Source organism: Buceros rhinoceros, unplaced genomic scaffold, assembly GCF_000710305.1.
Source record: "Buceros rhinoceros silvestris isolate BGI_N320 unplaced genomic scaffold, ASM71030v1 scaffold6720, whole genome shotgun sequence".
Taxonomy (NCBI): domain Eukaryota; kingdom Metazoa; phylum Chordata; class Aves; order Bucerotiformes; family Bucerotidae; genus Buceros; species Buceros rhinoceros.
In genome coordinates, this window is record NW_010391226.1 from 1 (window position 1) to 15,567 (window position 15,567).

The following is a 15,567-nucleotide window of genomic DNA, read 5'->3' on the forward strand; positions in this document are numbered from 1 at the left end:
GGGTCTGGGCGGGACCGGGGGACGCAGCGGGTGCCCCGGTCTCCTCAGGTGTTCGGCACAGCCAAGGCTGCTCTGGTGCCTCTGTCACCAGGTGCCGGTCCCCCGTGCAGAGTGACGGTGGCATCTCAGATGCCTGGTCCCTGTGGAGAGTGGCAGTGTCATCCCAGGTGCCCAGTTTCTGTGCAGAGTGGCAGTGTCACCTCAGGTACCTGGTCGCTGTGGAGCCATGGCAGTGTCTACACATCTCGGTGTGTACTGGTACCCGCACTCTTGAGAGCCTCGCTGCTCAACCACACGAGGAATTAGGGCTCTTTCACGCCACCCTGTCACCCGTAACGTGGCTGGTTCCTGTTCTTGCATGCAGCCAGGCTTGCCCCATGTCCTTGTGTCCTGCTGGACCTACAGAACCAGGCTGGTCTCAGCACCAGTCTTTTTCTCATCTTTCTGCTGAGGTGCTGGAGTGTCTTAGCACCGCATCTGCTAAGGGACTCGGCAGTCAATAGGAGTCCAAAATTGCATCTGAGAGCAGTTACAGCCTGGGTATGTGTTGGTTAGGGTGTGTGAAGGTATGCGAAATGGCTGGTGAAAGCAGCCCCAGATCGATGACAAACTCCTTAGGTTTACCTATTTTAGAGTGTCTTGGCAAATCATTGATATGACACAACAGTGAATGATCCAAACCAAACTCCTAATGGAAATCCGGGGCTATCCTCAAGCTAGCACCACCCCTAGGATCTCAGGGCTGCACCAAGTGTGAGAGCTGCTGGCACTGAGCTGAGCAGTATTCACCGTGCTCGTTCCAGCCTGTAATTAGAGCTACATTCCCCAGCCGCTCTTTGCGATGGGAGAATTAGCGAAAGTGAAAGGACAGCACAGAACTATCTAGTATGCACCGTCTGGCTGTGTAAATGCACACGTTTAAGAACCTGAATTTTCTGACTTTTGTTGTTTCCACAGGTTAAAACGATGATCAGTAATATGGAGCAGGACTTCAGTGTGTTTCAGGAGCAAGATGTTGCTAAGTAATGACTTACTGTCTGGGAGTTGACTATATGATGGAATTTAATTATGTGGGTTTATTAAAAATGTGGAACAAAATATTAATGATTTTAGAAGCGATCATGATTCTTTATTTCTTCTGCTGCTTTCTATGCAAACTGGAGAGGTTACTCGTAATCAAGACAACACATCTTATTGCTTCAGCTAATAATATAATGGCTGTTTCTGTTAGTTATTTAACTTTTTAATCTCGATACCTGAACAAAAGGGGGGAAATGAAAGCTATGTGAGGTTTCATTAAGATGTTAAGAAATGTTATTTTAAACTGTTTTTAAAAAATAGTTGAAGTTGCTAGGCTACAGCAGTATAAACTTACATACCACAGCTTTTAAAACATTCAAAAATCTGAAAAAAAAAGGCTAATAATTGCTGAAGCCCTACTCTTATTTTGCACTGGTAATAACCACAATTACTATTCCCAAGTATTAAGTGCACTTTTCATCACAACACAATCATCTTTTTTTGACACAATCCCAGCTTAGTTCTCTTAGTGTTAATCTAAAAAAATATTAGTACAGCACAAAATCTTTCTCAAGTGTCCGTGTGGAGATTTGATGTAGGACCTCATCCCATCCAGCCTTCCAAGCAACACAACAATGCAAAAAGCACTTCCCCATATAATGAGCTAAATAAAGTATCTATCACAACTTGTAAACAAACTTATTAGCTATTTTTGATACAAACCAGTGTCTTCTACAGCAATTACCAAGAAGCAGTCCCAGGTAATGTGATGCATATTAATGTAAAAGTATTTCTTAAAATAATAGAAACATATATATTCTATCACATATTCCTCTGGCCTAAAAAAGTTTTAATAGGATTTGAAAGTGTGCTCTGTTGTCCTGAAGAATAATGTGTGCACTTTTCATGATAGAAAAAAATTGCTGCAGTGAAATATTACATTGTGAACAATGTGGCCCCCCTTTTTTTTTTTTTTTAACTTTGAGGAGTGTTCTTTTCATTAATGATATGATTGGTAAATATAACCACATAAAAACTTGAACTTAAAAAAAATCAAAATATTGCTGTTCTTTGGATACTATGCTAACAAATCAGAAGCCTATTTCAATAGTTCAGATCCTTCCTGGCCTTTGTTGAAATCAACATATATGAAATTTCAGGCCACTGCAGGGAATCTAGAGAGCGATTTGTCCCATCAGAAACCAGGCATTCTCGGTAGCTGTTTATTTCCATTAACTCTACAAAGAATCTGGAAGAGTAGTTGAGAAGACACATCCAGTGATAGGAGACAACTATTTCCATCCGTGCTGACAGTATTCCACAGATAATGCAGATACCTTTAAAATTTGGGAGAGTGGCTGAATAATGTTGGTGGAAATCATGACAATTACATCCCAGCTGCAAAAACTCATAAATCACAGCTTATCCATCCACAAATCTGTATGATTCTGTGTGGCTGAAAATTGTTAAATAAATTAGTTATAGTTCACGGAACGGAACTTTGGGGTAGAAGGTTCTCATGGACTACTGTATCACAACCATCTCGATATTTCCTATTTTTAAAGCAAGTTTTAAGAAGATAAAATGAATTAATATTGTCCCTAGAAGCCGGGTTAAGGATGAAAAACTAATGAGTGTACTGTGTAAGATGGAAATCTTTGGTAACATTGTTCTGCATAGGTTTTGCTTGTGTTTGCATAAATTCGGGTACATATGTTTTCCTATTTGTCAGCAAATGTGAGTAATAAGGGAAGAAGGCACGAAACAGAGACTGACAGTATGAACCAAACATCTCTTAAAACGTCAGTTTCTAAATTACAAATTTATTCATAAATGTATGGACAATAATATTCTTTCTATGTCTAGTAAGAAACAGTCAAAAAAATACAGACATGTGCAGAAGTCCAAAGCAAAAGACAGATAAATAAAACTAGAAAGGTCTAACTAGTGCAAAAGTCATTTGTGATAAAGGCGTGGAGTTGGTAAAACTTATTATCTGGATTTTGCTTTGACTGAATGTGGAAACAGCTAGATTTTACATGGAGATACATCGTTGTTAATGACAGCAGAATATAAATCATCTAGATTTTTCATATGGAGATAGAATAAAAGCTTGTCTACATAAAAAATGAGATACCTTTCAGTGTTCTGAGCTGTTTCAAAGTAAATGCAGCAAAATGTATTTATATAGTTGGCACTTGCTTAAGTACAAGCCATTACTCTCAGGTGTGAAGAATCCATTCGATGCAGCATTCAGCAGCGAGAAAATGCTGAACACGTAGGGGTGAAAAACCGTCTGTACCCTTTATCACTTTGTGGGAAAACTTGTTCTTTGGGTGTTTGTTTCACTGGTGGCATATTGAACAAAAGATACCCGAGTTTTACGTGTTACACATCCAGTGATCAAAATCCATTCTCGTGATCGTGTTACTATGCAACTGGCCGTATTCTGAGGGGGATAGTTAACACTCTTGAAAATGTGGAATAGACAGAAATAACAGATACAACAGCTCGTAATGCCTGTGTGCTAGTAGGTGGCGATAACTGCCAAAATCATCCTTATATGGATCCATTTGTAAGACCACAGCCATGATACAGAGTAGTTCTGGTAGTAGAGCAGCAGCACTAATCTACAGCTCCACGTACATCTTTCCTTTTTCAGTTACAGGTGTGCCTAGGGGATCTAGGAAGGAATTAGAAGGCAAAGGTAGACTGAGAAGCTGTTTCAGAAAGGATTTTTCCTTCAACAGCTCCCTATTCTATACTGTGGGTTCTAGGTTAAAGAAACATGCTAGAACCGTCGAGAGAATATTTTCTAGCAACAGCTGCAGAACTTGCCTTGTGCAGGATGATCTGAAAGAGAGGGATGAAACTCAAGAGGCAAAGATGTCAGCCACGGCAGATCTGAAAGGGTAACCTGGTGATGCAGGCTAGAGGTTGCTTTTGCACTTGCAGAACAGTATTTAGATGATCCATGTGACACACAACAAAGAAAGTACCTGTTTCTGAAGGCTAAAATCAGATGGCCGAGTCATTGGTAGGACTTCACCAAGGTGTTGCCATACAAGGCTGGAAGGGCGCAGGTCCTTACAGCTGTATAAAAGAAAAGGTAGTGCTTCTCAAAGACTCCGTAGTGCTTCTCTCTGTTTTTAAAATACCATTTGGTACTCTGCCCAGAGGGAATCAAAGTTTACTGCATCATTAATGCTATTTTGACATGAGTTTCGGGCACTTGGGTGGGGGTGTTTTTGTTCTGTGATGTGTACATCACGGTACTTGCTTGCACTTTGGTTATTATCGTTCTATAAGTCAAATTTTAAAATGGCATTGCCAACAGTTTTAAAATTAAAAAAGTATTAAAATTTATGTGTGTGTTTAAAAAGCCTTTGCCATCTTAACATTGATAATGTAAAAATTTCAAGCACTTGTTGATATAAAAAAGTTTTGAAGAATCTTAGTTTTAAAAAAATCATGTTGAGTTTGATTTACGAAAATGTAAATTTAACAAATTTACTCCAGTTTTTAATAGTTATCCAAACACGGGATGTGCACCATTTAGGCACCAAAAAAAGATATTAAATAAACGCATATCCATCCACCCACCCACTAGATGACCTTTAAAGGTGCCTTGCAACCCAAACTGTTCTATGATTCTGTGTTAAGGAACCCTTTTTTTACTGTAGTGCAATCAGAAGTTGAGCACGCAGGATATGAAATGCAGAGTGTGGGGGACCAGCACTTGACGCAGAGCACAACCTACGGGCAGTATGTCAGCATGGGCATTGGGAGGGCAGATGTTCGGAGCGCTTGCTGAACAGCTGGGATGTGAAAGGTGACTAGAAGAGAAAGGAAGCATTTTCACGCTAGGTTCCGCACAAGATGGTGGCATCAAGTACCAGTAGTAAAAGCACATGCTTCTATGAAGGCTTAGCTTGCACGGTCATTTACGGTAGTTAGCTTACTGTTCGTCAGCAATGTGCTGGCAGCACACTCAGCAGCTAAAGGCTCACTGGCAATAGGGGTATCGCCTCTGAGTTCGCGGCTCAGGTTGTGTTTGGTTAAACACAGCTCTGCTAAAGCAGAGTTCTTCATTACTTGGTACGTTCTTGGGTGCAATGTCTCCCAAAACCATATGCCAGATTGTAATGTTTGTGATGCAAAATGGCATCGCATGCTAATTTGGGGTATTGAAATCTTCTCTAGCACTTCTGGGCTGGTGTGGTCACAGGCGTACTGCTGAGCTTTTTATCATTAACCCTTTTGTCAGTTGCTGCTGTGTTATTCAAATGCTGCACTATCTTTTGTCTCTCTGTGGCTGTCTCTATGGCAATTATTTCGTAAAATAATAGCTATGCTCATTTTAAGGAAATAACGATGCTCATTTTAACAAACCATCATACCATGGAGATATTTAATAGGCTGCAAAATGATTAGTGATCATAAAGACACCTGAGGTGCACACAGAGTTGTGTACCACCACCAGTCATAGCTTTCAAATTTTTATAAGTTAAAAAACCAATTATATCCTAACCAGTGGCTATCACTTTTGGGGAAAATGATTGTGAGTTAAATAATGTTATTAAAAGGAAAATGGAACGCATCATAAAACAATGTCACAGCATTCTTAGAATATTTTAAGTGAAGAAACTTGTTTATTAGAAGGCTAAATTTATTATCATGAAAAGTAATAGGTTACGATACATTTTTTGCATCAGTTTAGATGAGGAATAGTTTAGCGTGAGGAATAGTTAAATTTATGAAATAATGCAATTGCTGGTTTTATCAACAGGAAATTCAATAGTCTTCTAATCAAAGCTAAGAAACAAAAGAAGAGACTTGAAATTACGCAATAGTATGAGGAAATGGAAATGAAATGCAGATTAAACTTTAGTTATACAATGAATAGTCACTTTGCAGATGAATAAGGTGAAGAGAAAGCAGGTGTGTCCCACTAACAGTTTACTAACAGTATAACTGGTTGAGATAAGGGAGAGAGACTTGACAGTGGAGAAACCACACTGGTCTTATTTGTACCTTCATTTGGATATGGCACTAATCAGATACACTAATCTCTAAGCTGCTGCAGAGAGAAAAATGCAGAAATTTTCACAATGATCAGATCATACCATTGAAAAGAGTAAATTGAAGTTTTTAAATGAGAATTTTTTTTCATAGCCAATATAATGTTGTAATGACTAAAGATGACACAGTTCAATACATTCCAATATGTTATAAAGATAAGTCTTCTAAATAAAAGTTGATAAAAATAATGAATGACATGAAGCAACCATTACAGTGGTGAGTCTGCTAAAGGTGTCTATCAAAAATACTGCCGTAACTAATTCTGATCTCGTGTCTCAATTTAAGTAAACTGAGATCAAATTGAAGTCCTTAATGATTGAGAACGAGCAGATTTCACTTTTGGTAAAAGGCAATTAATCACGACGATAGAAATAGTGATTTTTTTTCCCATATGACTCAATGAAAATTAAGTTTTATAGAAAATTTATGGGCTCGTATACAGAGTTAAGCTATTTGTTCAATAGCTAATTCCTCTTTGTAACAGTCCAGAAGCAGCTCTGAGTGTTAACGGTATGAATTTCCCTTTCTTTGTTTCACAGGATGGGATTAGGCAGGAGTGTACATTGTCTCCTTTAGCTCTTTCCCAAACCCTAGAAGCCTAGGTTAAGTGGATAAGGAGCAGAAAGTCAGGGAAATAAAATGTTCAGGAGCATTTCAATAAAGTTTTATTTAATTATGATGTAATTTTTTTCCTAACTAACTGGAATGTTTCACTGAACATTGAATAGATCCTTGAATTCTAGAAAGATTCTGACTTTTAAATTAATCATCGCAAATCTATAATGCCATCTGTAAATTTACAGATTGAGAGAAGCTCTCAGTTCTCTAAACAATTGAGGTTAACTGGGCAATAAACTTTCCAAAATACTACAGGAAAAAATCTCCTATGCCCTAGAATGACTATGTAATTTCGATGTTAAAGTCATTTCTACAAATAAAAGGTTTTAGACTGTAGAAAGATTTATTGAATTTCTTGTGTAAAGAAGTATGCAGAGCCAAATTCTCCATAATATATGTATTTCTTATTTCAAAATTTTCATCATCAATTACAAAGTTGCAATGGATATGGAAAATCTCCATCTAAAATGGAGATTGGATATGGATATGGAATTCTCCATACTAAAATTCAGACAGTTCATAGTAAAATTCAGATAGTTCATATATATCTGCTAAATGCTGTACATCAGCTGATTTGAACATTGTTTAACACTGTCCAGACAGATTTTAATTTTTTAAAATCAATATATAAGAGTATAAGAGGGCAACTAAGAGGACAACTTTGCCTGTTTTAGATTCTGATGTTCCTTCTGCTATACCACGGACTATTCATCTATCATCATTTTGTTACTTAGGACACATCGTATTCCTAAAATAACAGCGCAGAACATTGTTTATTACTGACAATGAATTTGTAGTGTAAGGAATATGTTCTAAAATTAATCTCAGAATTTTGGGAAAAAATCTAATGTGTATGTTGCAGATATTGTACAAATCTCTATGAAAACCAGCACATGGTCCCTCAGAGACAAGTTCTTCTTCAAAAGGCACTCACTTCTGTGCTTCCTAGCAGAATTAAAACTTACTATTATTACACAAGTTGCCCTGTTAAAGTCCATTTTCCACAAAGAGAAGGGAAAATGGTGTAAAAGCTGAACTAGCAATTAAGAATTGTGTCTCGCTTTCAAGCCAGCTGCTTAATAACTTTCCCCAGCAAACTCTGCTTCCATATTACGTACTTTTAGTGGGAAGTCCTGTGCCCATAAGCCATTTGATATTCAGCTTCTCCTACTCTTGTCCATTGAGGTTTGGGGCTGGATACTTTCAAATCATTTTATGATCATTTGATAGTGCATCCCTGAAAGAGTGAGAGGATATCAAACATCATTTAAGCTAAGCAAATAGTCCACAGTATGCTAAATACTCTGATTTTTACATCAGGCAGACTTAAGAGGGATGAAGTGAGATTCCACCTACATTTGAAGGTATCATTTAGCTTTCCCATTTCTTTCTTTCTGATGTTGAAAAGTGGTTATTTCCATCAGAAATAAAATCTTAGCAATGGATATAAAAATTTGTTTTCTCCTGTATTCTTTATTTGAAAAAATAGGTCTCTTTTATTTGTATTAGAGCTTCTCCATGTGAAGGTGAACTTCAGGAATTAGTGCATCAAATTGACATCGTGGTAAACAGCAAGAAAGTGGAATGGGAAAGGAAGATGCAAGCTTTAGAAGCAAAGATGGATATCCAAGATCAAGAATTAGCAAGTGCCCAAAGCAAACTGGATCAAAAAGGTCAAGAGGTATTTAAGAATATCACATTTTATAAAGAAAGTATTTACTGTGGTAGTTAGTTAACAGTAAGTTCTAAGGGCTCTATAAGGAGACCTGTTTGTTCTATCATGTAAAACTACCAAGCATCATTTAAAGACCACTAATTGTCCATAGTGGTTTGATTTAAAGTGTTTTCTATTTTGAAAAGTGATTGTACCTATGTCGTTGAAAGTCTCGTATTTCTTCTATTTCCCTAAGTTCTAAATCAAATATTCTTAGTTTAGCAATGAAAACATAATTTGGTGTTTTTTCTAAATGCCAACACTTCTAGTTTCATCAGAAATGTTGAATGGAAATGTATGGTTCAAAAAGTTTCACAAAATTATGCCTTTGTAATTCCTGTTTATACCTGATTTTTATCATTTTACATGATATACTGTCTTTGTAGGATAATTTTATTATTAATAGTGAAGATTCAAACTCTATTACCCCTTAGACTTGCTTATCAAACTGAAAGCCCCTCTGTACCTGATGTTGTCTGTACTTCACGGTCTTGTCTACTGAATATTCATTCAGAAGCATCAGTAAATGCTAGCACAGCATTTGGTTCTAATTCAAGACATCTAAAGTTACACATTTACACATGGGCATCCTTGTGTGAGCCAGGTGTCTAAACTGCCAGGGGAGTTTTGAAAATGAAATAACTCTCCCTAATGAGCAATTAGGAACTTAGTCATTGCAGTCAGGGGAGCCAAGAGAAAGATTCAGCTAGATGGTCCTTAAAGCACCAATTTATTTGCCTGTACAGAGATGTTATCTGAAATGTTTTAGCATATTCTGCCTAACTTCCAGCTGCCCCTCCGGAAAAACACAGGTGTCATGTATACTCGTTGTCATGTTTCTCAGATCTCTGTGAAAATCAGGTAATTCGCTGTACCGCAAATGGCACTGTACTTAGGGAACTGAAATGAGTCTACAGTGTCTCCTGATAATTTCTATATAAGTAGCTGAAAGTCATTTATATGATTATAAAAGCCATTCAAGCAAAATTTTCACAACAGGGCACAGCAGTTCATTTATATAGTTGGGTCAGAAAAGCTTTCATTAAGTGGTCATTCATGACAGACTCATACAGTATTATCATTAAATCATTACAGAAGTATACAATGAGATTTTTTACTATAAAATCCCTAAATTGAAGTTGACACAATCGGGGTTTGTGGATACCAGTTTTATTATTAAGTTACTGAATGAATATGCATTTTTAATTTCTATCTTTTAAGCAACCATCTTCTTTCAAAGTTTCAAATGACTGTTCCAAAAATGACATATTTTGGAACACTTCGAAAAAGGTAATTCTGAATGCTTGTTCTAACTGTAGGTGGGACTACTTCAGCAGAAACTGGAAGACTTACAGAAAACTAAATATGAAATGGCTCACCATTATGAAACTCAGCTTCAAGCACTCCAATCTCAAGTAAGAAAAGTGTTGGTTTCATTATTTTATGACTGCGGTATAAAGAGCTTATACATGCTTAATGGTATAGATCTGCCTTTGTGGATTTGGGAATGTTGAATCATGTCGTACAAATTATGATGACTACAACTTCCTATCAGGCTCCATTTTCATTTCTGTACTGATGTGCCCAAACTCTTTGGATGGGTGTTGATGTGACCGTGACGTCTGTTCTAAAGACACTTGATTTCCTAACTTGGGACTAATAAACTCAAACCTTGGTGAATAAATAAAATAGATAATTAGATTCATGCTAATAAGACCTGATGCACATTAGGAATTTTAAGATTTAAATTGTTCTCACATGTCTTTGCTATAATGTTTTCTGGATTTAGTTTATCTGAATTACAGAGATTATTTAAGTCATCTGATAGTTTTCCATAAGGGAACTGAGTATCAAAACTAGAGTAACCTGAATTATTGGCATTGGGAATTTGTTTTGACTTTATTTATCTCAGAGTGTGCTTGCAGCCCAGAAAGCCAACCGTATCCTGGGCTGCATCAAAAGAAGCATGATCAGCAGGTCAAGAGAGGTAATTCTCCTCCTCTGCTCTGCTCTGGTGAGACCTCACCTGGAGTACTGTGTCCAGCTCTGGGGTCCCCAACATAAGAAGGACATGGACCTTTAGAGCAGGTCCAGAGGAGGACCACAAAGATGATCAGAGAGCTGGAGCAGCTCTGCTATGAAGGAAGGCTGAGAGAGTTGGGATTGTTCAGCCTGGAGAAGACTCTGAGGAGACCTTGTGGCAGCTTCCAGTGCTTAAAGGGGGCTTATAAGAAAGATGGGAACAGACTTTCTACCAGGGCCTGCAGTAACAGGAGAAGGGGCACGGGTTTTAAACTGAAAGAGAGCAGATTTAGATTGGACGTAAGGAAGATTTTTATTTTGAAATTAATTACCCTGTAAGTCCTTTCTATTGGCAAATAAAATCTGTTTTCTCTGTGTCTTTTTAAAGACTCTGACACTTCCTAACCTACAACCTTCTCTCCATAAAGCTGGTTATACTTCTTGCCAAGATTCTCCTTTTCAGTTACCACTTGGGCCACATAACCTTTCCTTCAGTTTCCTGATTGCTGCTGCTTTTATCTTTAAGCAAGATGTTGGTATTTCCAGCACTTAAGAATGTACATCACTTTCCCAATCTATGCTTCCAAACATTTCCTTCTCTCTCAGTCATCCTCTTTATTTTACCAAAGGCTCCAGCACTGATGCTGCTTGCATTTTGTTTTCTGATTCCCATTCCTCACCTTTCACCGAACTGTATTTCTTCATGAAATACCTACCCAGTGCACATTGACCAAAGAAGTAAACTGTGAAGCACCAAAGTTAGGAGGCCTGCCTAGATTCTCTATGCAATAAACAGAAAGTTCACCTGTCAGAAGAATTCCAAGCACCTATGCCAGGCCGTCGGAATATCCCACTCCACTCCTCTAGCATTTACCACAGCCCCTTAGTGAGTTTCTTTCTCAAATTACAGTGCTGCAGTGTCTACAATAAAATGACTTTGATGTCCCCAGTTTTTAGCTGCATAAACTCGTACCTAAAATACAGAGCTTCCTTGACAATATTAATCTTTGCCTTATTGCCTTTGACTCCCTTCTTTTGGTTCTTAACCTCACTTGAAAGTTCTACCTCCTTCTACACTGTATAATCTTAAGATCTACAATTTAGTTTTGCACAAATGGTGGGAGGGTTACTATTTACCAGTAGCATTGTATCTTTCTCTGCAGACGTATTCTTAAAATCCCTGCTGATTTTTGTTCCTTCCTAATCTTAGTAGAAGTAGAAAGGATCGCTTTTTCTAGCTCTCAGAATGTCAGGCTATTCAGAACAAATTTCTCTCTGATATACTGCTTCTGTGGTCCTCAGTGCTTTTTACTCTTGCTACTGATAAAAGCAGCTGTTTAATGAGCAATGTTCCCACTGAATTGATTGTGTGCTTGTTGAATGCAGTAAAACCTGTGTTTTTCTTGCATGAGGGAAATAATTCCTGATATGTAACCTGAAACTCAGACCACACTGCTGCAGTCATTCAAATGTACAACATTTTGTCATAATTAAATAGAAAAAACTTCAGGGGTTCATCTTCATTTCTTTCTTCCTTCATTTTTTTGTATATTAATGTTTAGTAGTTATTCTCATTTTGAAAATGACAGAAATCCCTCAGCAAAAGAGCAAGAATCCATTCTTGCTCTAAGCACTTTAGCAACTAATTGCCTCACTTACACATTTAAAAGCCAGATGACTACATCTGAGCTACCTCAGGTTCCCTTTGGAATCAATGGAGGGAAATGGACACTCCTAGAATATAATTCATGTCAGTGTATGACGAGAATTTAAGATAGCTGAAATGACTAAGCATTTGGAGGCAGCTTTTTCTAACTGAGAGTAGCTCAGGCTTGGATGTCTAACTTTCAGAAATCTTAGATGAATTCTACCCCAGAACTCACTAAAATGTCTCATCTTGGATTTCTGTTGGCTTTTTTTTTTTCACTTGTACAGCACACAAATAGAAAAACTTGGACCTTATTTTTAGAGCAAATATGTAGCATTAAATGGAAGGATTCTTGGATTTTGCTCTTGTTTCTGGTTATGATAACATCCAGACTATAATGTAACTGAAATATCCTGCTTTCATTAATGAAATATATCTAATATTCAAACTAAATGTTCTCTTTTTGGCGATTCGGTTGCATTTTAGACTGATTTGCTGAAATGTTAGAGGCTGTATTTCCTCGCCCTTTTAGCATGAACCATCCAATACCCATCTTCATCTCAGTTTGCTCTTCCCAGGCAATTCACGTATGCCATAATGTATTCAAGGGCTCCTGTTTTTTGGAAATGGGTATCTTTCTTCCAAAGGCAATGAGTTCCACGTTGTTTGAGCCTGGATACTCTGACCCTTTTTAAATATTTTACCTAACTCTGTTCTCTGGTAAGGTAGATTTCAAACATAGGCAGCTTCTCTGCAAGTCTTTTGAATTTGTTTTGAAGGTGATACCTCAGCTTTGTAGGTCCCTGTTACAAGATTTCTATGCAGAAATTCCCAATCTATCCCTTAGATCTCCCTATTTCATGCAACTTTCTAGTCTAGGACAATCTGTTGTTGTCATCTTCACAATTCTTTTTTGCTGTTCCATATTATGAGTTCCCAAAGTAATCTCAAATGTCTCTAGGAAGTTTCCAGATTATTTTTTAACTCTAGTTTCCATTCTCATCTTTTCTGGACTTCTTTGGCCATCTTTGTTATCTGCACAGACCTCAGTTGCTCATTCCAGGTTGGTTCAAAAGGATTCCATTCCTTTTCCAATTACTTCCTTGGAAGTAGTTTCCTCTCCCTGACAGTAGTTTGCTTGAGCAGTTAATATATGAAATTTTATGGATTTTGTTTGGTTAGACAAAGAAATTGATGTTAGAGTCAGAATATTTTAAGTCATATATATCTGAATTTAAAGGAACAAAACAACTAAGAGACATGATCAGTATTTGTAGTTGTAAGCTTCTTTTGTACTCAACATTCTTCACAAAGTTCTTTCACTCAGCTTCCCTCAAGACCATATTTTCATTGTTTCTTTGTCAATATCCTTGGGTTTCCTTCCTTTTTTTTTTAAACCAGATGTACATATCTCTACCAGACAGTGTCAGTTTGTTGTATCAAACCTGTTAAGGGCCGCTAGCCCCTTTGCCTGCGTAGTACAGCTAACTGCTGATGAGACTGGCCGTTGTTCTGAAGAGGCTGGTACTTCTGCTGGTACCCTCCTTTCTCTGCCTCTGACTCCTAAGCAATGGTTTCATGGTAAAACCAGTAGGCAGAACAGTACTTACTGTCTAATTCTCCTAGACACTCTTTGGTACGTAATGATTCCAGAAGAATCAAATAATCACACATAGAACATTTCAAAAATTTTCACAATAAAAAAGAAGCATACAAGTTTAAAATACGTTAATGATAATCCTTCATTCTGAGTAGTGAAGCACCCTTTAAAAATGCCAACACAAGATGGCAGTAAACAAGTATAGAACATTTCATACAAACATTGTAGAGGACAAACACTGTGGGTAACAGTGCCATAAAGAACTTCAGCAGCATTAAGTAGCTGTCAAATCAACCTATCCGAGCAGTTAGTTAACATTTATAGGAGAGCTCAGTCTTGTTCATCCCCATGGAATTAACTTCATGAATTGATTCCGTGTTACACTGATTTAACAGTTTAGAATGCTGAAGTTGCAGTTGGCAACTCTAGTTGAAAGAAAACTTTGGCCATGTGGTCGTCTTTGACAGGTTCTGCATGTTCAACTCTACTTTCATTTTTAGGTTTCAAAGTTGACACATAGTTATGAAAAGCTACGGTCACATCACTTAAAACAAAAAAAGGTTGAAAATAGAGAAACATGTGAGAAAAGCCTAGAGACACCACCTGAACTAAGCAACTCATACAAGAAACTGGAGGTAAGAATACTTTGTTATTATGTTCTAATTTTAATATGCCTTTAGAACTAATTTGTAGTTTACAGTTGTGAACTTTGTAATTTCCTGATAATTCTGGAAAAATTATCTAATTTTCTTGCTTTGGCAAGAAAAGGTGTATAGTTTAATATTCAGGTTTTGTTCTTTTATCCAAGTTTTATCATTGCTTTTTAGTAGTTTTATGAGTTCATACAGAGAATTTTCTTCGTAAGTGTAACTACAAATAAATTTTACATTTTTTCTGATTAATATATTTGTACTAGATAATATAATCTGTTGAGGCGTGAGACCTTTTATATATGCAGGATACTGTCACATAATACCTGCTATTAATTCAAGTTTTATAGACCTCTGGACAACTTTGACCATGTAGGTCTAGACAGAAGAAGGATTTAGGATTGGAAAACTGTTATACATGTATCTAGTCAGCACCCGTGTGCCTGAGGCAATCCACAACCTGGATCTCAGTGCCTAGTTTCTCCCGGTAACACATTAGGAGGGATTAGCACTTAAAATTACTTTCCACAGAAGCCAGCAGGCTGAGTCAGGGCTAGATACTGTGAGGTGCTGAGGTCAGGATTTGGTCATATTCGCTATCGCTCTGCACACAGAATGGATTTTAGCCAGCTTATTCTTGGATATAGAAAGATACTGATTTGTGATAATTCCCAGCCTTGACTTCTCAGAGTTAGAAGTTACTTTATGACTGTGGAATAATCAAATATCTCTTGGTCCAACAGCAGAGTTAGCCAGCACAGAGAACTGGCACATAGAGAGTGTGCCTCCAAGTGGTGGCTTCTCCCCAGATACTCTTCTGGCTACGGTCACTGGTGCAGGAACTGATACCCAGTCTCATTTCTTACAACTGAGCAACATAATCCCTACCTATACTGATTTTTGCTTCTACTTTTTAAAATAAATAAATAGATCTGCTAGTATCCTTGGCAAAGTGAAACAACTTCAAAAGGAAGAATTCCAGAACCTGTCGAAAGGTTTGCTTGTTAGGTAGGAAACTAACATGGGAAGATTCTGGTTCAGATTCTCTCTGGAGAGATTATTAAACTGAGTCTTCCACGTATGGGGAGAACAGTCTAACCACTAGTCTGGGGAAGGCTAGGAAGAATCACAAAAAACGATTGTACGTTTTCTCTAGCCATCCCTTGTAAAGAGCATAATAAATCAGCGTGTGATTTGAGTGTTTACGAAACTG

General features: G+C 37.5%; 1 protein-coding gene across 1 annotated transcript in view; it reads left to right on the top strand.

Annotated features, from left to right (window-relative positions):
• The first annotated feature begins 978 nt into the window (after positions 1-978).
• Positions 979-15,567, top strand: part of CCDC67 (coiled-coil domain containing 67) — a 40,594-nt gene continuing 26,005 nt past the window's right edge. Inside the window, exons 1-4 of the mRNA XM_010140707.1 lie at positions 979-1,022; positions 8,230-8,401; positions 9,754-9,849; positions 14,205-14,339. Coding sequence (XP_010139009.1) covers positions 979-1,022; positions 8,230-8,401; positions 9,754-9,849; positions 14,205-14,339 — 447 coding nt within the window. The remainder of the gene's footprint in view (positions 1,023-8,229; positions 8,402-9,753; positions 9,850-14,204; positions 14,340-15,567) is intronic.